The sequence below is a fragment of the Giraffa tippelskirchi genome, chromosome 4 (genome assembly GCF_054371585.1).
Source record: "Giraffa tippelskirchi isolate mGirTip1 chromosome 4, T2T-mGirTip1v1.2.pri, whole genome shotgun sequence".
Taxonomy (NCBI): domain Eukaryota; kingdom Metazoa; phylum Chordata; class Mammalia; order Artiodactyla; family Giraffidae; genus Giraffa; species Giraffa tippelskirchi.
The window spans coordinates 149385579-149409037 of record NC_137278.1 but is presented as its reverse complement, the minus strand read 5'-3'; the positions used below and the strand labels follow the sequence as shown (position 1 = coordinate 149409037).

The following is a 23459-nucleotide window of genomic DNA, read 5'->3' as shown; positions in this document are numbered from 1 at the left end:
TTAGAAAGGATAAAAATGACTCTTGGGCTCAGGTCTTGAACAACTAGGTTAATGATAATACCCTTTGCTGAGATGGGGACCCTGGAGAGGAGCAGTAGTTCTGCTACATCTATTGATAGTAAGGTTGAGATACCTATGGGGCATCCATATGGAGATGTACGGTACTGTCGATACTATTAGCATATACAGGACAAGAAGAACATAGCAAGTTTCTATGAGTCACCATCATGTTTGTAGATACTTATTGACCTCTTACTATGTGACAGGCACCTAGGTTTCTAAGCATAATCTCATCTAATCATTATAACTTTGTGAGGTAAATACTATTTTTCTCCGTTTTATAGATTCAGAGAACTGACTGAGGCTTAGCTACACTGTGTAACTTACCCAATGTTACACAGCTACTGTTAGGTTTCAAACTCAGACTTTAACCTCTAGGTTGAAATAATGCTGTTTTAAATAAATAATAGTTAAATATGCCAGCTATTTTCAAATAGATGAATTTTTTTTTGAAAGATCAGCCTTAAATTTAAAATGTGAACAGTTCTCAAATATACAACTTAAATATGAATTTTAAAAGAAATGATATGAAATTGGCATTAATATATTGTCATATTCAAGAGAAACTGAGTACTCTTAGTGAAAATTGTAATTCCTGTTCATTGACTCACTTTTAAGGCAATCAGAGTGTGACTCTGTACTTTATAAAATGGCTGCTTGTTTTCTAGGAATCCAATTTGCATATATAGTAGTGATCCTAAAAATCATTAAGCTTGACCGTTCATGGTGAAAAAGAAACTGATTATAATGCAAAGTCAACTAGAATCTTTTATGCTCTATGAGCCTATTTAGCAAAACACCTTTTATACTGAGCTATCTAATAATTATTAGAAGGGTCGTTATAACCTCTACCGAGAAAAAGTTAAGACAATATTTTTAATGCACTTTAAAACATTTTGTATGTGAAAGGACACAGGAGATACTAAATATCTTGATTAGATCAAAGCATTATACATAGTCAAAGAATTCGAGTTAAGACCTTTTTTATACAAACCTCCAGTCTCCCTAGGCTTCTGCTCAAGTCCAAATCTGTCTCATAAATTTTCTATGATAGATGGTGATGAATTGATATTTAAAAAGTCATATAAATTTTCCATAGAATTTATATTTTAAAACTAGTCTTTGTATTATTATAGAAGCAGTACATTATAGAAATCTAGAAAATACTATAAGCAAAATAAAATGATCACATATTTACTGTCCAAAATGATCACTATTAAAATGTAGACTTTTTCTGTGTCCACGCATACATTGTTAGATCATACAGAGTACAAAATCACATTTTACATACAGCTTTATAATTCACTTTGTCTAGTCATTGATCTCCAGCCTTCCATCTCAGAAAATTTTTATCTCATCTAATAACCAGACTATATTCTCATTTGTGACCCCCAAAAATGTTTCTAAGCTGGTATGTTAAGACCAAATCCATTTAGGACCACACATTGCATCTGTGTGATGTGTCCCTTCAGTCTGTTTTTATCCAGCCAAGTCCCTTGTTGAAGAGACAGTTGTTGAGGAGACAGTAGTTTCAGAGAAAGTCTCAGCCTCTCAATTTGTGTGATAAGTTGTTGTGATGTTATTTAGCCCATTTCTCTATCCCCTATATTTCCTACAAAGCAAACACACATCCATAGACTTTATGGATTCAAGTTAAGCACTTTGCAATGGAATACATCATGGGTGGTATTGCTGCATCTTAGGTAGATGTGTAACAACATAAGTTTAACCCACTAATAGTAATATTGAAATTGATCAGTAGCTTACAGTGGTATATCTCTGATTCCTCCATCAAGTAGTTTAGTTTTTTTCTCCTTGAAACAGACTATGGATACTCTAAAACCTCTTGAATTTGGATTTTATTAAATTGCTGATGTGCTCAGTCGTGGCTGACTCTTCACGACCCCATGGACTGTAGCCTGTCAGGTTCCTCTGTCCATGGAATTTTCCAGGCAAGAATACTGAAGTGGGTTGCCATTTCCTTCTCCAGGGGAATCTACTAATTTGGTACTCAGCAACATCTGAGCAATAATTTACTCTTGGTCAATGAAATGCTTTCTTAAGAGTACAAATTGTTGTGCACTCACTCAGTCATATCCGACTCTTTGCCACCCCGTGGACAGGGAAGCACACCAGGCTTCCCTGTCCTTCACTGTCTCCCGGAGCTTGCTCAAACTCATGTCCGTTCAGTCAGTGATGCCATACAATGATCTCATGCTCTGTCGTCCCCTTCTCCTGCCCTCGATCTTTCCCAGCATCAGGGTCTTTTCCAATGAGTCGGTTCTTCACATCAGGTAGCCAAAGTATTGGAGCTTCAGCTTCAGCCTCAGTCCTTCCAGGGCAAATTCAGGTTGATTGCCTTTAGGATTGACTGGTTGCATCTCCTTGCAGTCCAAGGGACCCTAAATAGTCTCCTCCAGCACCACAGTTCGAAACCATCAATTCTTCGGCACTCAGCTTTCTTTATAGTCCAACTCTCACATCCATACAAGACTACTGGAAACACCATAGCTTTGACTAGATGGACCTTTGTTGGCAAAGTAATGTCTCTGCTTTTTAATATGCTGTCTAAGTTGGTCATAGCTTTTCTTCCAAGCAGCAAACGTCTTTTAATTTCATGGCTGCAGTCACCATCTGCAGTGATTTGGAGCCAAAAAAATAGTCTCTCACTGTTTCATTGTTTCCCCATCTATTTGCCATGAAGTAATGGGACCGGATGCCGTGATCTCAGCTTGCTTCTTGGAAGAGTATAAATTAATAATGACAGTTTAAGAAAATATTTTCAGATACTTCAGACTATTAACTTTTATATCTTTGACACCTTATTTAATGGAATCCTCTTTTGTTAATTACTACAGGTCTAAAAACTTTAATAATTCAGCACTTTGATAGTAAATTTCAAGTCTTTCCTATAGACATGGAGGTGATCTTACGTTTTTATTTTAATTTAATAATTCTAATTTTATCTGTTTTTGATAAACTTCACCTTTACCTATCAATGTTAAGTTTGGATACTCCAGATACTGTGTTATCTTTAGGGAGATGGGAAGGGTTTGCGTTGGGGGAGGGGGGAGGCAGAGGAATTATGAAATATCTCTAATGCTTTACTTATTTGAAAGAGTGCAATTGCCCTTTGTTTCTATGGGAAATTGGTTCCAGGACCCCCGTGGATATCAAAATCCAAAGGTTCTCAAATCTCTTACAGTTAGTCAGCCCTTCATATCCGTGGATGTGACACCTACAGATATGGAGAGCCTACGGTATGTTTGGCACTTATCTGTAAATTTGGCACGTTTTATATTTAGAAACAGAAAAAGCAGAGAGTTAGGAAATATCATAAAAACCAGCCTTAAATATTTTAATCTAAAGTACACCAATGTACTTGAACTTGCCAGTTTTTAAATTATGACTTATCTTTTTGTACAGTGTTTTAAATAGTCTTCCTTTGTACACCAACTCCTATTGTATATTATCTGTGATTTCTACTTTTGAGTTTTTTATCATACAAGTAAAAATATTCTGAATATTTACAATGTTTTCACAATCTTGCATAGTTGGCAATTGATAACTAATTTGATAACAATTTTGTTTACTCTTATCTTTCAACAACTCCTTTCTCAACTATTTTTACAGTTCAATATTTAATTATAATAAATATAAATGGTACAAATACTGTACAATCAGCTCTTGAAAGCCTAGACTAATTGAGCAAAAATATTCCCTGGTGGCTCAGATGGTAAAGAATCTACCTGCAATGTGGGAGACCTGGGTTCGATCACTGGGTTGGGAAGATCCCCTGGAGGAGGGCATGGCAACCCATTCCAGTATTCTTGCCTGGACAATCCCCATGGACGGAGGAGCCTGGGGTCTACAATATATGGGGTCACAAAGAATCGGACATGACTGAGTGACTAAGCATAGCACGTTAGAGCCTATTAGCTGTTCTCTACATGTTCACAGTCCTTTGGCATTTGTCACTCTGCTTTAGAGAAGGAGTTCACAAACTCTCTGTAAGGGATCAGATAGTAAATATTTTAGACTTTGTGAGCCTCACAGTCTCTGTCCCTACTCAATTCTAGTGTGGAAGTAGCCATAGATAGTAAGTAAGCACATGGACGTTGTTCTGTTGCGATCAAACTTTATTTATTATGTCAGGTCATGGGCTGGATTTTACTCATAGGCCAGTTGGCTGACCTCTGCTTTATAGAATGAACTTAGAGTTAGTTAATCCAGAGGGTCACTTAAGCAGAAGACTGTTAAGATTCCTCTATCTAGAAAGTTCTAAGTAAATTTTAGTTTGTAGAGTTAACAATATCTTATTTTGGAATCAGTTGGGAAGTGAACAAAGTTAATTTTATAGTGAGGTTTTTATTATGTCATTCTGAAAAATTAATATGAATTGCAAGTATTGGGCAAAGGAAATTTAACTGATTTGGGAGTTTACAGGCATATTATAGAGTAAAATAGATTGTAGTTTCGAAAATAATAGATTTTGTATCTGTTATCATTAAATATCTCCAACATTAAGTGCAGAAGAGACCATAGCTAATTATTCTTTAAAAATTAGAATGTGTTACAACCAGAAGAAAAACCATACAAGCAGCAAATATTTTTGATTGATTGCTAAAATTTTTAAGTGATTGTGATTTGCTAAGAGAAAAGAGTTAGGGAGAGTACAAGTCTTAATGCTAGGAATCTCTGATCTGTAATCATATTCACCACTCTGTATATCTCAAATTCTTAAAACAACTGGTTTTAAGATTGCAGAACTGATAATGTAACCTCTCTCAGTCCAGTTCTATACCTACCCATCCTCAAAAGGCAGTCAGAGAAACAAAATCGCCAACAGTAAGATTCTATTGATGCTTCTTCCCCGACCACCTGCCCTGTAATAATAAAATATTTGTCATCCTTTCAGTACAGTTTCGCAGTCTCCAGTTACTCCCTAGAAAAGTTTGCGATCACTTTGAAGCTTGAAGGATAAATCTTACTGTTACAGAATCCCCCTACTCCAGCTAATTTTCTTGGTAGAGATTTCTGTCATGTATTTTATTAGCCGTTAGTACAGAATATGGAGAAGGCAATGGCACCCCATTCCAGTACTCTTGCCTGGAAAATCCCATGGATGGAGGAGCCTGGTAGGCTGTGGTCCATGGGGTAGCTAAGAGTCGGACACGACTGAGCATCTTCACTTTCACTTTTCACTTTCATGCATTGGAGAAGGAAATGGCAACCCACTCCAGTGTTCTTGCCTGGAGAATCCCAGGGACGGGGGAGCCTGGTGGGCTGTCGTCTCTGGGGTCGCACAGAGTCAGACACGACTGAAGTGACTTAGCACTTAGTACAGAATAAGATTGAAATTAGATTATATATTTTGCATGCCATGTTTATTTTTATCATTTCTAAATCATCAGCTGTCCTAAAACTTTTATCCTCACACATACATTTAATTAAAAAGCAACTTATTCAGAGTTCAGATTTTCCTTAATTACTTTGACTTTTCCCCCACTACATAACAGTATTAAGATTTATCCGTGAAAACCTGCCAAATTTTAACATTGCAGTCCCCATTAGGCCTGAACTCTTATTAGGAAAATTATAAAGAGATCATGTTAAATGGGTTAGGCCAGTGTGGTTATCATGTAAATTAATGTATGCATGTTTTTATCCCTTCATAGAAGAAAGGGTATTTAAAAACTGAAATGAGTTGGGTGACTGAGGTGGATGGCCTTACACATTCCTTCCAAGGGAAGTGTCATGGGCCTTTGTTAAAGAATTGCATCCACCTGGTTCCACTGCAGCAGAGGCTGCCATTTCTCAGACTCCAGTGCTCGCTTTTCCATCTTGGCTGTACCTCTGAATATTCAAAGTTGCTCTAAGACATGATCCTTGGGTGTTTTTTCTCTTGGTCCCTTGCCTCAATACTATCTTATGGTCCTTATGGTATCTTTTTTTTTTTTTTACTACCAGCCTTGATCATCTTCCTGGGCTTCATATTTGCATATCCACTGCCCCCTGGACATCTCTAACCAGATGTCTACAGGCATCTTGAACGTTTATCCTTGTTATCATCATCTTCTGCACACATAACTTTTTCTTACCCATTGTTTACATCTCAGAAGATGATACCACATTCCACTCAGTTGCCCAGGCCAAAAACTCAGTTCTCTCATTCCCCACATGTAAATGCGTGAGCATAATTGTATCATCTCTATGTCTAAAATGTCCCCAAACTTGATATTTCTCACTCCCTGCATTCTCAGTCTCCTAGAAAAAGTCTCTTCATCTCATACCTGCCCTTAGGAAAGACGTCCAGCTTCACTAAGACCTTCCAATCAATAGTTCATTCTCTTTCCAAGAAACCAAAGTACTAAAAAAAATAAATCAGACCTGTAACCCCTATTTAAAAACTCTTCATTAGAACAAAATTCAAGCTATTCACCCAAGACCCTATGTGAACTGGCACTCACCTGCCATTCCGTGTCATCTCCTGGAACATTCCTCTCAGTCCCCAAGCTTCAGGCCTTTCTGTTACCCACACACACTCAGCTTTTTCTTGCCTGGGGCCTTTCTCATTTTTTGTCTAGAGCACTCTTTGTTCCAGAGTTTTCCAAGACTGATTCCTTCTTTTCATTCATGTGGCACCCAGCTGCCCCATATAAAATAGCAGCACCCTTTCCCCCTCTCACTCCTTGTTCCTCTGACTTTTTTTTCTTCATGGCATGTATCACCTGAGCTGTATTTATTGGGACTTGCTTGATTTGTTCTCTCTCCTCTCTTGTGATTTGACTCAGGGTAGTTACAGAGATTTGGCCTGGGGAAAAATGAGTCCAGTACAGCTCCTCCAAAGGAAATGATTGCCCCTATGTGTGGGAGCTGTATTAGGCAACAAAAGATTTTTCAGCCTGCTCCTGGGCTCAGCATATGCAGTCTCAGTTCTTCTCCTGTTTCCTACTTTGTATCCATTCCTATCACACAGATGTACCATCTTGACCTTTTCCTTGCCAAAGAGAAATTCCGAACAAGTTTTGCTAAATGCTTGGCTGCAGCTGTTAAAGCAGGAACAAAAGTTTAAATTGTCAGCTCTGGGTTGTCAGGAACTCAGACATGAAAGCAGGTATGCAAAAGTTGCTTGTAGTTTAGACATCCAGTTCAATCCCACAAGATGCCTCTCTGTCACAAAATATGTTGGTGGTATCTCAGGTGAAAGCTAGAGGAGAGATTAGTGAAGGACAAAGAAGAACTCAACTTTCTTCATTTGGCATCTACTGTAAAAGCTCTGAGCATGTCTATTTCTGGTCCTTGGAAAGTTACCCATCATCATGTGAAAGCTGTGTTTTGCAGTTCAGTTTGCTTGGGTTGCACTATTTTTCAGAGAGACTCAAAAGATGGGGTAGACCGAGTCCTTACCCAATATCCATGGTTCTGGAATGGCCAAAGCCAAGCTTATTAAAAGGAGTGATGATGTTAAGATAGAATACTTGTGTACAAGTTGCTTCTCTCTCCATTCTCATGACAAACCACTTAATTTTGGAGTCACATACAGGCTGTAGGCTGCTTTGCAAATGACATTGGCCATTACTGTTCTGGAAGCATGTATGTGGGACTTATTTCCCATGGAGTCCATTATGGTAATCCCATCTAAGTCCAAACTTCCACCCTACTAGGGTTCCTCATGTCATGGAGTTTATTTCCCCCCAAAAAGGTTATCTTCCTGAACAGCTATGATCCAGTTATACCTAACATTCTGACATTATACCCACCAAGTATATACTTCAATTGATCTCTCAACCTTTGGGGTAAGAGAAAGTGTTTGGCCTGTGACAGGCCACAATACCTACATTTTATCTTCATTTTTTATCCTATTTGCAACCCTTTTGTCTAAGGCAATTAGCCTTACTGTGGTGATTTAGACTAATGCCTAGTGGAATCTATCTCGGCAGCTCATAAGATGTGAAGGAAAAAAAAAAAATACACCCTTCAACTTCCAACAGTCTTTCTTTCCCCAGCTTTAATCCATAATTTAATATATCCATTCAGAGGTTTTCATCCATCAAACAACACTATTTTGTTTTCATGAAACATTTTATTGGTTTCTTATGTATTTTCATCATTAAATGCACTTGGGTTATAATTCAACTCTTTGTTCAGAAACTGGCTTTTCATATTGTCATTAATAATTCATAAGCTCCATAGAATTACTTTAGGCCTTTTAACCAAGTATCTTGAATCTTAACATATCCAGTGTCATTTTCGCTTCCAATTCAGAAAAAAAAAAAATGATTGTGACAGGCCTTGCTGTCTCAGGAGACCTTGAATAAGAATTTTATTCCTGTTTCTTGTTTCTTTTAAAGTTCAGGATGGTTTAAAAACCTGGCGTGTAGAAAATGCTGCATATTACAAGTAACAAAATCATGCCAGTTACATGACCTCACAGACTAAAAAGTACCGGTAAAGGTCAGAGAAGGAAATTTTCCATCAAAGTTCGTCACAGAAATCTTCTAAGTGTTGTTCTCAAAGTCCCAGAGGCACCCAGGGAGGCCCCCCAGGTCAGTTACTAAACCGCATGCATGCTTCTCCCTAGATTATTAGGAAACCATAGTGAATTCAAAGGTCTCTTGCTGGGACCAGACCCACCAGATTTGCCTGGCTGAACTGGGTGTAGAAACACACACTGGTACTTTTAGAATCTTGACATTTACTCCCCAAAGAAGCCACACTTAGAAATTTGAGGAGTGAATTAAATCTGGAAATAATGAAAATTTGGTATGTATTTTTCAGAGCTGTAAGTCAAGTAGATAGTTGGGGTTGAATTTCTTTCTTCCTCTTTTTCCTTCATTCTTCTGTTTTTTCCTTTCTCTTTTATGTTGAAAAGAGACTTGGTTTTTTTGGAGGGGAGGAAAAAACTTTTCTCTGGATTGTTTGTTTCCTCTCAATATCAATTTTCTATTAAGTTCCATTGGGATCTGTACTCATAAAATAAAGCAGCTTATACGATCTGCTTCATGAAAATCAAGTTGAATTTGATTCTTTTAGAATGGTAGAGTGTGTTGAAGCACTAGAACATCTCAAAGAAATGAGGCCATTTTCTTTACAAATTCATGTTTTCCTAAGATGAGGGGTTATTGAAAGAATAATTTTCAGTCTCTCTGATGTATATAAAACTTCTACACAGAACCATTATGGATTTTGAGGAATAAGAGGAATAAAAGAGGACTTTGCTCATCCAAGGCTAGAATTTTTTAATCAACTGAAAATCAGTCTCTATGTTTGAGAGCAGCTGATTCCACTGGAAATGTATTAATGCAGAGGCTGATTGTCGCATTTCACAACTGTATTTTACTTGCGTTTGTAATTGTGATGTGGCAACTACTGTCGCTTTTTTACATCCAGAAATTTTTAATCAAGTCGATTCTCTGACTTGGAGAAATGGCACCCTCAAAGGACAAAGTTCAAGACCCTTGATTGTTTTAGTGCAGTGCTTCTCAAATTTAGTGTGTGTATGAATCAACGTGTGGATCTCCTTTTTAAACTTCAGATTATTCAGTCTATCAGGGGTGGGCCCAAGAGTCTGCATGTCTAACAAGCTCCAGGCGATGCTAATGCTGCTGGGCCACAGACCACACTTTGAAAAGCAAGACTTTAGAATATGTTTATGTAAAAATTCCAAGTTGAAGCATTCTGAAATTGGAGTGGGAGTGTGGAATCAAGTGTGTTAGCATGTCTAAGGACAGGCCATTGCTTAAATCCTGGGTCAGCAAGATCCCCTGGAGAAGGGCATGGCAACCCACTCCAGTATTCTTGCCTAGAGAATCCCATGGACAGAGGAGCCTGGTAGGTAACAGTCCATAGGGTCGCAAAGAGTCAGACACAACTGAAGCGACTTAACAACAACAAGGACAGGCCAGTGATTAAACCTGTACCTTCATAAAACATGAAATAAGTTGTGTGTTAACTAAGTGTCAAGTACTAACACTCTTTTAGTAGCAAACAAATGAACAACTTAATCTTGAATTCCTTGAGAATGGAGTTTATATTTTACTGAGTTCTAGTCCAGTGGTCCCCAGCCTTTTTGGCACCAGGGACCAGTTTCATGGAAGACAAAATTTTTCCACAGACTTTAGTGGGGGATGGTTTCAGGATGATTCAAGCACATTATATTTATTGTGTACTTTTTTCCTGTTATGATTATATCAGCTCAACCTCAGATCATTAGGCATTAGATCCTGGAGGCTGGGGACCCCTGTTCTTAGTCTTCATATTCCTAGAACCTAGCAAATGCCCAGGAATTGATAGATGGCCAGTTAGTGAGCTGAGTTGAATTGAATCAAATTGAATTGATTGAATTTCATTAGAACTGTATAAAGATGACCTGCTTTTGTATATTTAAAACCACTAGTTTTATGTTTGTATTGCTTTTATGTACAGATTTAATACTCTGTCAGTAATTTATAATTGACCAATATTCAGACTTGTTTTCCTTTTAAAAGTATACCCTTAAAATGCAATGTGAAAAAATAAATATAAATCAAAGTTAGTGAAGATTCAAGAAGCCAAAGCCCTGGTATGCCTAGGAGTATTAAACAAAATTCTATCTCCAGTAAAAGGATTTTAACAATCATTTCTTATTTAAAAATTTTATTCTGGAGATAAGAAAGAAGGCATTCCTGGGGTGTTTAGGCAGATTCAAACCTGTTCTTCCCATTCTGAAAGAGTATACTTTAATATTGTCTTCAGTAAATTATACAGATATCAAAATGTTATAGTTAGTATGTTTGCATCCTAGAAGGATTTCAGAAAATCACTGTATCAATTTCAGTATACATGAACAAACTTGAATGCTATTTTTTATTATTTCCTTTCAATATTTGATTTTGCTTCTTATATTTTTAATAGTTTTATTGAGATATAATTCACATACCCTACAGTTAACTCATTAAAAATCCACAGTTGGCTTTTATTATATTCACAGAGTTGTGTATATATTGCCACAAAACAATTTTAGAACATTTTCCTTACTCCAAAAAGTCCTGTACCCCTTAGCCATCACTTCCTAATTCCTTTATCCCCTAGTTTATCTTCTGTCTCTGAGCAACTACTAATTTACTTTCTGTCTCTATAAATTTGCCTCTTCTGTACATTCATATAAATGGAGCCATACAATGTGTGGTCTCTTATGACTGGCTCCTTTCACTTAGTATACTATTTCAAGGCTTATCCATGTTGTAGCATGTTATCGATACTTCATTCCTTTTTATGGCTGTATAATATTTCCTTTTTAGAAGGAAATGGCAACCGACTCCAGTATTCTTGCCTAGAGAATCCCATGGACAGAGGAGCCTTGTGTGCTGCCGTCCATGGGGTTGGAAAAACAGTTGGACACGACTGAGCAACTGAACAATGATATTTCCTTTTGTTTATTTATTTATTGATGTGCATCTAGGTTATTTCCATTCAGTTGTTCATAATGCTGCTATAAACATTCATGTACAAGTTTTTGTGTGAAAGTATATTTTTATTTGTCTTGTATATATACCTAAGAGTGGAATTGCCAAGTCATATGTTAACTCTGTGTTTATTAACCTTTTGACCTGTCAGACTCTTTTCCGAAGTGGCTGCGATGCTTTACATTCCCATCAGCAATGTATGAGGATTCTAGTTTCTCTCCATCCTCCCCAGTCCTGTTATTACCTGTCTTTTTGATCATAGCCATCTTAGTGGCATCTCAGTGTGGTTTTGACTTGCATTTCCCTGATTACTTGTCATGTTGAGTATCTTTTCACATGCTTATTGACCATTTGTATTTTTTTTTTTTCCTTTTTTGGGAAATATCTAGCAGATTCATTGCCCATTTCTTAGTTGGGTTATCTTTTTATTATTGAGTCGTCAGAGGTCTTTATATTATCTAGATACCATTTCTTAATCAGATAACATGATGAAAAAAATATTTTTCCCATTCTGTGGGTTTTCCTTTTACTTGATAGTGCCCTTTGAAGCACAAAAGTCTTCAAATATGATGAAACCCAATTTATCTTTTCTTTTGTTGATTGTGTTTTGATACTGATCCAAGAAACCAATGCCAGTTGAAAGGTAATGAAGGGTTTACTCCTAAGAATTTTATAGTTTTCTAGCTGTCATATTTTGGTCTTTGATCCATTTTTAATTAATTTTTGTATATGATTTCCTTTCATTTTTTTAAGTGCTGTGATCTTGGCTACCATGCAAGTCTAAACAGAGCCCTGAGAACATATCTCTCTGCAGAGTATAACCTTGAAACCTCTAGACATGAGGGCTTAGACATTATTGAGAATGCAGTTGACAATTTGGAGCCCAGGAGTGATAAGCAGAGATTCATGGAGATGTACCCTGCTGCGTTCTGTCCACCAATGAAGTTTGAGTTTCAGTCTCACATGGGTGATGAGGTCAGTATTTAAGTATTTTAAAAATAATGAATTGTCTCTAAACTTAAATTACTCTTTCCCTGCTGTACCCAGCAGTTGTAAGAATTCTCAGTTGATTTCTCACTCCTGCCTTTGCATGGGATCTTAGCATAGTACTCTGTGATCAGCCACTATCACTTTTTAAAGCCAGGGTAAAACACTCCAGTGCCTCCAGAGGCCAAAGAGATAGAGGTGCAAACTGGCTTGCATGTAAGCACTGAACTGTTGAAGGATAATTAATGAGTTCTTCCTTTCCCTCAAGATATTCAAATATAAGTTTAAAACAAAATATTTTGTTGTCCCAATAGAAGCTATCTGAAGACTTCTTATAATCCTGATTTAAAGATCCCTGTAAAGAAAAATAATTACAAATGGCAGGAAAATGAAAGAGAGGAAAAAAGATACAAAACATTTTTTTAAGACTCAAGTTGTCTCTAGACTGTTAAAATGAGCATTAGAAACGATGTATTATCTTAGGTTCTTCATATGAATTTAGCTTTGTCTTATTCTGTGCAAGGAAAGAATCCATTTAAATCATTTATGAGTTACAGTGGTATATTTATTGTCTGTGAACAGGAGGAAACAAGAAAAACCAATTATTGGAGCATGCTATATAACACTCGGTGTCCCAGCTGTGCAAAACAATACTCATAGATTAAAAACTCAATTTTAGCTTATTGTGATGACAGTATGTTTTTAAAAATAGATGTTAATTATAATTTTCATGGCAGATTTCTTCTTTAATGCCATAATTTCTTTGGAACACCTAATGTTAAAATTTAAAAGATATGTGTGTATGTACCTGATATATTTCTAACCTAATTTTATTTTTGCTTGATTTGATAGAGTGAATTACTTGATTAAAAGTGGTAAGCAGTTTTTATGCTAGTAGCACATGAATTTTACGGGCGAGTGGCTTATCCTACCCAGAGTTTTGTTTCTAAAACCAGTTGGTTACTGTTTTAATCTTTTGATTATGGATGGATATGTTAAACACAAATGATAAAATGTCACAGACAAGTGATTTCAGTTGGGTTCAAAGTTTTTACTTTTAAAAAAAAAAACTATTACTATTTTAATATAGTAAGCCTCTTGCCCTTTTTTAGGGCCAGTTCTGCCTGTGAGCGATAGTGTCTATGATGTCTTAGAGACTCCATAAAAGGAAACCCTCATCTGCCAAGACCATTTCTGTGACTAGAAAGATGAGAAGAAATTGTTTGTTTCTAATTTGATTCTATTACAATTAAAAGTCTCTATTTTTTACCCTAATTGAGGTTGTGGCCAAAATATCTTTCTACCAAAGCCTAAGACTGGTGAATTTTTCAGTTTCATGATTTGGCTGATAATTGGCAAGAAAAGCCATGGATGAAAGATACAAAAAACGTCACTTTTTCTGAGTTTTCAGTGTGTGCCAAGCAGTGCTGTAAGTGCTTTATGAACATCGTCCTATTTCATCCCCACCACAACCCTATGGCACAGGTACTCTTACTGTCCCCATTTTAGAGACAAGGAAACTGAGGTTTAGTAACTTACCACAGTCACCCAGCTGACTATAATTGGTAGGCTCTGCCACCTGCCCTGCTTTGGCTGCATGACCATATGTTTGGATCATCCTTCACACTCTGTACTTATTCCACAAGATAGGAGTCAGCATTAGAGCTCCATCTCCAGCAACCGCCACGTTCTTCAAGGGAGGCTTCCTACAGCTGCTCTCTTCCCAGTCTTATCCAGGCCAAACAGCTGCATCCCACTCTCACCACTTACATAACAACTTCATATTTAACACTGAAGTGTTGTGGTGGCTGTTAAAAGTAAAATATGTAATTGGAATCCTGAGGGGATCCGCGATTCTTGCAGCCTTTACGTGGCAGAACTGCGCCTCGGGAGACTGGCTGCGGGGCACCCTGTTGTAACTGTGGTCTCTGATTCCCCAACAGGTGTGTCAGGTCAGTGCCCAGCAGCCCGTCCAGGCGGAGCTCATGCTCAGGTACCAACAGCTGCAGTCCCGCCTGGCCACACTCAAGATCGAGAATGAGGAGGTAAGCATGCTTTCTGCCCCCACAAGTAATCTAATTCTAATGTAAACTGGAAGACGTTTTCATGTGACCTAGGCATTTAATGGTGTAACTGCAATCTCTTCATCATGCATTTTCAGCTAAAACAGGGTTCCTAAAATACTCTTTATAGAGGATAAATGCAAAAGTTCTGTATTCCACCATGAAAGTATTCGTCACTCAGTTATGTCCAACTCTGTGTGACCCCATGGACTGTAGCTCACCAGGCTCCTCTGTCCATGGGATTTCCCAGGCAGGAATACTAGAGTGGGTTACCATTTCCTTCTCTAGGGGAATCTTCCCGACCCAGGGATCAAACCGGGTGTCCTGAATTACAGGCTACCTCTTTAGCATCTGAGCCACCAGGGAAGACCATAGATGACTACTTTACCAGGGACTCACTACATCCACATAACACACCTTTTATTCTTAAATACTGAAGGTAGTTCCCAATAGATTATCAAATCCAACATATGTTTCAAGAATCTACATGAATATGTGGAATGAAATGCCTGATGTATTAATTTAATCCTAATTTTTTAAATTAGTACTTTTTATTCTTTTTTTGTTATCTTTAGATTTTTGATACCGAACATGGCATTACTGATACAATTACACAGTTATCCTCCAATTAAAAATAAATTTAAAAAAATAGTACTTGAATGGGAGTATAAAGCTGTTTATTTGCTGACATTAGTGGACTTAAATGGATAGAACATAAAATGTGAATTATAAGTACATGTTGAACCAGAAAGCAGTCGTACAATTCAGCTGCCTGTTTCTGAAATTAATTTAATTGAATCCATATTCTCCTTAAATAAAAATAGGAACCAAAATGTTTCTTGTGTTAGTCAAGGTACTCACTTGTAACTTACAGGAACCCAAATCAAACTTAGTCCAGTCTCACAGCTTTCTTATTGGTCAGTGTTCACAGTGACCTCACTGGTGATTGGATCTTTGTCCAGATAAAATTATCAGGCACCTCTTCTCATCACTTTGAAGTCACACCTTCATGTATGTTGGTAGGAAGTCTCTCTCCATATCCTGTACTGGGAGATCCAGGACCACATAGTCCCTACAGTTTACCATCTCACCCCTTCCCAACATCCTTGTCTCTGAAATAGGATCTTCCATTGGCCTGACCTAAATCATGCATACTTTTGGCTCAACTGTTACATCCAGGAAATAGGTTTCTCTCATTGGCCAGCCTAGTTTTTGTGCCCATTCATAGAACTATTTGATTGACAACCCCAGCAGAAATATGTATTTCTAGAGGCAAGCAGTTTCTCAAAGGAAGGGATGTGGTACAGAAAAGGGGAAAAATAAAAATAAAAAAAAGAATTTGCCATAGATAAAATAATCAAAATTCACTTTAGTGCCCCTCTTTTATTTTAATTCCCCTGAGATGTTTTGAACATGTGAATTTGAATATGTGAATGTGTATTTGTTTCTGTTAAGAAAGAGGGCCATGTTTCTACACTAGAATAGTTTGGTCAAAACCCATCGCAGCCTTTTTGGGTTTCTGTTCTTTCTGAAAGAACCAAACCACCCCTTATTCAAACATGTGTGTTTAAGATGCATCCAGTATGATTAAAACTTCAGTCTCTGTGTAAAGTCCCACTAATGAGCTTTTCCAAAGGAGAACTGTTGCTCTCCTTGAGGTGTTTTTAGAGCTTAGGGTTTTGGCTTGGCATCACAAAATACTCACCTAATAGCAGTTTACGGGATCCTATTAGGCCTAGGGTTTGTATACATAGGACTTTCAAAATTTTTTTTTTTCATGCATATGCTCTGGTGGTTTTACTTGGAAACAGCCTCTAAACTCTAGGAAAATAGTGTGTTTTACACAAGGTCAACACTGGCAGCGTACAGACCTGTTTTGTTTGGCTCCCACAGTTTAGACCTATTAAAAATGGGAAAGTGTGGCAACCCTGGCCCTGTGCTGCCTCAAGAAGGGAAAGGCTAGGGTACTTGAATTCCGCTTTGCCGTAGTCATTCAGCTCCTGATTTTCTTCCATTGGACTAGTCCATTTGCATTACCTGTCTGGCCTCTGCAACCCTTTGAGTTTGTGACCCTGGTCTTCTCCTTTGGGCATAAAGTGGAGAAGCACAATATCTTTATAAACTAATAGGAGTAGACAGTGCTTTCTGAGGGCTAATTTTTTTGAAATTTACTGTAGAAACAAGTGAATTAGATTGTCCTGAAGTTTCTTGTGGGCGTGACAAGTGGTTTATGATGATTGGATCTGGAACAGACTGTAGTAGGATGGAATCCCCAAGGAAAGTAAGATTTAAATTGGATTTATGACAACCAGCAGATGTCCTTAGGTATAGAGAGAGGGAAAGAGGTTTCAGTATATTTCACGGTTGGAAACTAAAGCAGTTTGGTTGTCACCCAGGTTCTCCTTGGGAGATAAACTGAAGGTAAAGTTGAAATCATGTAACAAGAGGCATTGAGAGACAACTTAAGAAGTTTTAATGCTGTGGGTCGGTTCATTGCAGTACAATAAATATTTATTGAGTGACTTTTACATTCCACATATTTTGCCAGGTGTGGAAAGTACAGAGATGAATAAGTTACAGTTAGCTTGTATCTAGTGGAAGAAGCAGCGTATAACAAGTCAGGTATACAATGTGAAACATAAGAGAACTAACTTGGGAACAACACTGCAATCATTGTTGATTTGGAGGCCCTGTGTAGCACTTTTCTCCAACATGAATAAGAAATTTGCCTCTTGTCTTCCACTGATAGAAAGACAGAAAATTGACACCTTAGAAACAGACCAAAATATACAAGAAACACATGTATAATTCTGTATAATTTTCTTCCTCTGTAAAAACTTATATATATACTCATAAAGTCTAAAATTCATTGAAAAGAGTTTAATGAACTAAAAATAATATGACTGCCCAGTGAAAAGATCAAAGTTGAGGGAGAATTTCATCCAAACTTATAAAGCTTAGATAGGGCAGCTAGATAGAATATGAATCTTTTTACCCAGTCTTAGACAACCATAAATACTGGGCACCACTTGAAACTATAGGAGACCATCTTAAAAGGGAGAGCCCACAGACCACATCTGGTCACAAGTTTTATTTGCTATGCAGTGCTTGATTTTTAAAAAATTGTTACTGTCATTTAAAAATTGAAAGTTTTGCCTTAAAATATGGATTTTTCAGCTTGTAAAAATGAGATCTTAACATTACGAGACCTTCATTTCTGTAGGATGGTAACTGACTTGGGCTAAATAGTATATATTCCCCTTAGACATAGAACTCATGCTTCCTCTTTGCCATGCTCACCACTCAGCCCACTTGTCTATTTTCATTACTCGACTGGTCCTGAAAAATATATGAATCTTCAGCACTTGTCTTAAATCAAAGAGAAAAGAGTAGTAAGCATTTGTGAAATGACTTCGTATACAATTTTCCATTTGCCTGTTAAACCTTTTTAAATGAGCTTTTAATTTCATTATGCTGTTAACTTGCACCAGTAGTACCTTAGTCTTATGATTCCAACTTCTAGTCAACCGATCCACAAACATTTATTAGTGTACACCATTTATTGTGCCCATAGATTAAGCAGGGCCTGCTACCCATATAGCTCCCAATTTTTTCTTCTTTTTTTTTTTAACTTAAATGTATAACTTTTTATTAAAACTTTAAAGTGAAACATTAATAAACATTACTATTAAAGGCAACACTTTGAAAGCAACCTAAATCTAAATGATCATTTATACCATTCTCACTATAAACATTTTCCAAACTCTTTCCAACCTAATGATACACAGCTTTGCCCACTTTCTGAACGTTTACAGCTCAAGTGAAATAGGGAGGTTCAGAGGTACAGACTTGTGATTACAAAATAAATGACTCAAAGGGATGAAATGTGCAGAATGAGGAATATAGTCAATAGCTATGTGATATCTTTGTGATATGTGACAGATGGTAACTAGGCTTAAGATGGTGATCATTTTGTAATGTATGGAAATGTCAAATTACTGTTGTACACCAGAACTAATATGATGCTGTAGGTCAATTATACTTCTAAAACAGACAAGCATACAGAAAAAGAGAAGGGAGTGGAGGGGAGGGGGAATTACATGAAGGTCATCAAAAGGTACAAACTTCTAAGTTATAAGATAAATTATTATTTAATACTAGGGGTATAATGTACCACATGATTAATATAATTAACACTGCTGTGTGTTATATATGAAATTTGTTAAGAGAGTAACTCTTTTTTTTGTATCAGTGAGATGATACCTGTTCACTGAACTTATTGTGATAATCATTTCATGATGTATGTTAAGTCATATCATCATGCTCTATATTTTAAACATATGCAGTGATATATGCCACTTATATCTCAACAAAACTAGAAGGAAAAAGAAAGAAAAAAGGAAGAAAAGGGAAGGGAAAGAAAAGGTTTACTTTTAGGCTTTGTCATAGGCATTTCAGCTTAGGGTCATTCTTGTGGCTTCTTTGTTTCAAAGATGGCCTCTGGAGGAATTTCCCATAGATCACATTTCCCTTTCCTTAGAGTTCCTCATTTCTCCCTTTGTTGCAGAAAATGGGATGTGAGAGGATGGTCATGTCCCAGGTTTCAGGCTAGTTCCTAGAATGGGCCACCAAGTGAGGGTCCTTGGCTTCACACAGGAAAGAATTCAAAGATGAGGAAAGGTAAAGTCAAAGAGAGTTTATTTAGAGAGATAAACATACCATAGGCAGAATGCTGTTGTCTCAGAAGCAGCCCAGGATGATTAGTTTTTATGGGCTGATAATTTCAACTAACAAGTGGGAAGAGTATTCTATTTGGGGCAGAGGGCAGGGATTTCCAGGAATTGGGCCACTACCACTTCCAATTTTTGGCCCATTTGAATGCAGAATTCCAAAGAATAGCAAGGAGAGATAAGAAAGCCTTCCTCAGTGATCAATGCAAAGAAATAGAGCAAAACAATAGAATGGGAAAGACTAGAGATCTCTTCAAGAAAATTAGAGATACCAAGGGAACATTTCATGCAAAGTTGGTCTCGATAAAGGACAGAAATGGTCGGGACCTAACAGAAGCAGAAGATATTAAGAAGAGGTGGCAAGAATACACAGAAGAACTGTACAAAAAAGATCTTCACAACCTAGATAATCACGATGGTGTGATCACTCACCTAGAGCCAGACATCCTGGAATGTGAAGTCAAGTGGGCCTTAGGAAGCATCACTATGAACAAAGCTAGTGGAGGTGATAGAATTCCAGTTGAGCTATCTCAACTCCTAAAAGATGATGCTGTGAAAGTGCTACACTCAAGTGGCCAACAAATATGGAAAACTCAGCAGTGGCCACAGGACTGGAAAAGGTCAGTGTTCATTCCAGTCCCAAAGAAAAGGCAATGCCAAAGAATATTCAAACTACTGCACACTTGCACTCATCTCACATGCTAACAAAGTAATGCTCAAAATTCTCCAAGCCAGGCTTCAACAGTACATGAACCGTGAACTTCCAGGTGTTCAAGCTGGATTTAGAAAAGGCAGAGGAACCAGAGTTCAAATTGCCAGTAGCCACTGTATCATCGAAAAAGCAAGAGAGTTCCAGAAAGACTTCTGCTTTATTGACTACAGCAAAGCCTTTGACTGTGTTCAGTTCAGTTCAGTCACTCAGTCATGTCTGACTCTTTGCGACCCCATGAACTGCAGCACACCAGGGTTCCTTGTCCATCACCAACACTCAGAGCTTACTCAAACTCATGTCCGTTGAGTTGGTGATGCCATCCAACCATCTCATCTTCTGTTGTCCCCTTCGTCTCCTGCCTTCAATCTTTCCCAGCGTCAGGAGGGTCTTTTCCAATGAGTCAGTTCTTCGCATCAGGTTGCCAAAGTATTGGAGTTTCAACTTCAGCATCAGTCCTTCCAGTGAATAGTCAGGACTGACTTCTTTTAGGATTGACTGGTTGAATCTCCTTGCACTCCAAGGGATTCTCAAGAGTCCTCTCCAACAGGACAGTTCAAAAGCATCAATTCTTCGGTGCTCAGCTTTCTTTAGAGTCCAGCTCTCACATCCATAAAAGACTACCAGAAACACCATACCTTTGACTAGACGGACCTTTGTTGGCAAAGTAATGTCTCTGCTTTTTAATATACTGTCTAGGTTAGTCATAGCTTTTCTTCCAAGGAGCAAGCGTCTTTTACTTTCGTGGCTGCAGTCACCATCAGCAGTGATTTTGAAGCCCCCCAAAATAAAGTTTCTCACTGTTTCCATTGTTTCCCCATCTACTTGCCATGAAGTGATGGGTCCCGATGCCATGATTTTCCTTTTCTGAATGCTGAGTCTTAAGCCAACTTTTTCACTCTCTTCTTTCACTTTCATCAAGAGGCTCTTTAGTTCTTCTTTGCTTTCTGCCATAAGGGTGGTGTCATCTGCATATCTGAGGTTATTGATATTTCTCCCAGAAATCTTTATTCCAGCTTGTGCTCCATCTAGCCCAGCATTTCACATGATGTACTCTACCTATAAGTTAAATAAGCAGAGTGAAAATGTACAGCTTTGACGTACTCTTTTTCCTATTTGGAACCAGTCTGTTGTGTCATGTCCGGTTCTAAGTGTTTCTTCCTGACCTGCATACAGATTTCTCAAGAGGCAGGTCAGGTGGTCTGGTATGCCCATCTCTTTCAGAATTTTCCACAGTTTATTGTGATCCACACAGTCAAAGGCTTTGGTGTAGTCAATAAAGCAGAAATGGATGTTTTTCTGGAACTCTCTTGCTTCTTCAGATGTGAGAGCTGGACTATAAAGAAAGCTGAGCACCGAAGAATCGATGCTTTTCAACTGTCGTGTTGGAGAGGACTCTTGAGAATCCCTTGGAGTGCAAGGAGATCCAACCAGTCAATCCTAAAGGAAATCAGTCCTGATTATTCATTGGAAGGACTGATGCTGAAGCTGAAACTCTAATACTTTGGCCACCTGATGCAAAGAACTGACTCATTAGAAAAGACCTTGATGCTGGGAAAGATTGAAGGCTGGAGAGGCAGGAGATGATAGGGGATGAGATGGTTGGATGGCATCACAGACTTGATGGACATGAGTTTGAGTAAGCTCCGAGAGTTGTTGATGAGCAGGGAAGCCTGGTGTGCTGCAGTCCATGCGGTCGCAAAGAGTCGGAAGCGACTGAGGGACTGAAATGAAATGAACCGGATGTATTACAATGAGTGTATAATAAAGCTCAAGATGTACTGGGAGTTGAATCTTCTGCCATCTTGGGCCCAATTGTTTCAATCAGTTTTTGTTGGATCCTCAATGGCTGTGTCACTCTTTGAATGGTTGTGCACTTCCCTCTTCCCTCCTGTCTCACCTTTATCAAAGCCAAAGAAATGGAAAATGAATTGCATAAGTAAAGCAATTATGTCTTCCTTTTTTTAAGAAAAATCTTACTTTTAACTTGTTTGCTAATCTGATCACACGGACCACAGCCTTGTCTATCTCAATGAAACTAAGCCATGCTGTGTGGGGCCACCCAAGACAGATGGGTCATGGTGGAGAGGTCTGACAGAATGTGGTCCACTGGAGAAGGACATGGCAAACCACTTCAGTATTCTTGCCTTGAGAACACCATGAACAGTATGAAAAGGCAAAAAGATAGGACACTGAAAGATGAACTCCCCAGGTCAGTAGGTGCCCAATATGCTACTGGAGATCAGTGGAGAAATAACTCCAGAAAGGGACCAACCTTGATGGGATGGAGCCAAAGCAAAAACAATACCCAGCTGTGGATGTGACTGGTGATAGAAGCAAAGTCCGATGCTGTAAAGAGCAATATTGCATAGGAACCTGGAATGTTAGGTCCATGAATCAAGGCAAACTGGAAGTGGTCAAACAGGAGATGGCAAGAGTGAACGTTGACATTCTAGGAATCAGCGAACTAAGATGGACTGGAATGGGTGAATTTAACTCAGATGACCATTATATCTGCTACTGTGGGCAGGAATCCCTTAGAAGAAATGGAGTAGCCATCATGGTCAACAAAAGAGTCTGAAATGCAGTACTTGGATGCAGTCTCAAAAACGACAGGATGATCTCTGTTTGTTTCCAAGGCAAGCCATTCAATATCATGGTAATCCAAGTCTATGCCCTGACCAGTAACACTGAAGAAGCTGAAGTTGAACGATTCTATGAAGACCTACAAGACCTTTTAGAACTAACACCCCAAAAAGATGTCCTTTTCATTATAGGGGACTGGAATGCAAAAGTAGGCAGTCAGGAAACACCTGGAGTAACAGGCAAATTTGGCCTTGGAGTACAGAATGAAGCAGGGCAAAGGCTAATAGAGTTTTGCCAAGAGAACGCACTGGTCATAGCAAACACCCTCTTCCAACAACACAAGAGAAGACTCTACACATGGACATCACCAGATGGTCAACACTGAAATCAGATTGATTATATTCTTTGCAGCCAAAGATGGAGAAGCTCTATACAGTCAGCAAAAACAAGACTGGGAGCAGACTGTGGCTCAGATCCTGAACTCCTTATTGCCAAATTCAGACTTAAATTGAAGAAAGTAGGGAAAACCACTAGACCATTCAGGTATGACCTAAATCAAATCCCTTATGATTATACAGCGGAAGTGACAAATAGATTTAAGGGACTAGATCTAATAGAGTGCCTGATGAACTATGGACAGAGGTTTGTGACATTGTATAGGAGACAGGGATCAAGACCATCCCCATGGAAAAGAAATGCAAAAAAGCAAAATGGCTTTCTGAGGAGGCCTTACAAACAGCTGGTAAAAGAAGAGAAGCGAAAAGCAAAGGAGAAAAGGAAAGATATTCCCATCTGAATGCAGAGTTCCAAAGAATAGCAAGAAGAGATAAGAAAGCCTTCCTCAGCAAGCAATGCAAAGAAATAGAGGAAAACAACA

At 38.2% G+C, this 23459-nt stretch overlaps 1 protein-coding gene and 1 long non-coding RNA gene across 32 annotated transcripts in view; one reads left to right on the top strand and one right to left on the bottom strand.

Annotated features, from left to right (window-relative positions):
• SRGAP1 (SLIT-ROBO Rho GTPase activating protein 1) overlaps window positions 1-23459 on the top strand; it is a 291940-nt gene that overhangs the window by 203829 nt on the left and 64652 nt on the right. For all 31 annotated transcript variants that reach the window (XR_014081883.1, XR_014081886.1, XR_014081884.1 and 28 more), the window contains 2 exons: window positions 12261-12482; window positions 14438-14539. Coding sequence is in view for 18 of the 31 variants with exons in the window: in XM_081588879.1 (XP_081445005.1) it covers window positions 12261-12482; window positions 14438-14539 (324 nt within the window). In the remaining 13 variants the exon portion in view is untranslated. The remainder of the gene's footprint in view (window positions 1-12260; window positions 12483-14437; window positions 14540-23459) is intronic.
• Window positions 927-6842, bottom strand: LOC145545140 (uncharacterized). The gene is made up of 3 exons (XR_014081897.1): window positions 6531-6842; window positions 4869-4946; window positions 927-2798 (listed from the first exon to the last, which is right to left on the bottom strand). It is a non-coding gene; the product is annotated as an uncharacterized LOC145545140 (long non-coding RNA).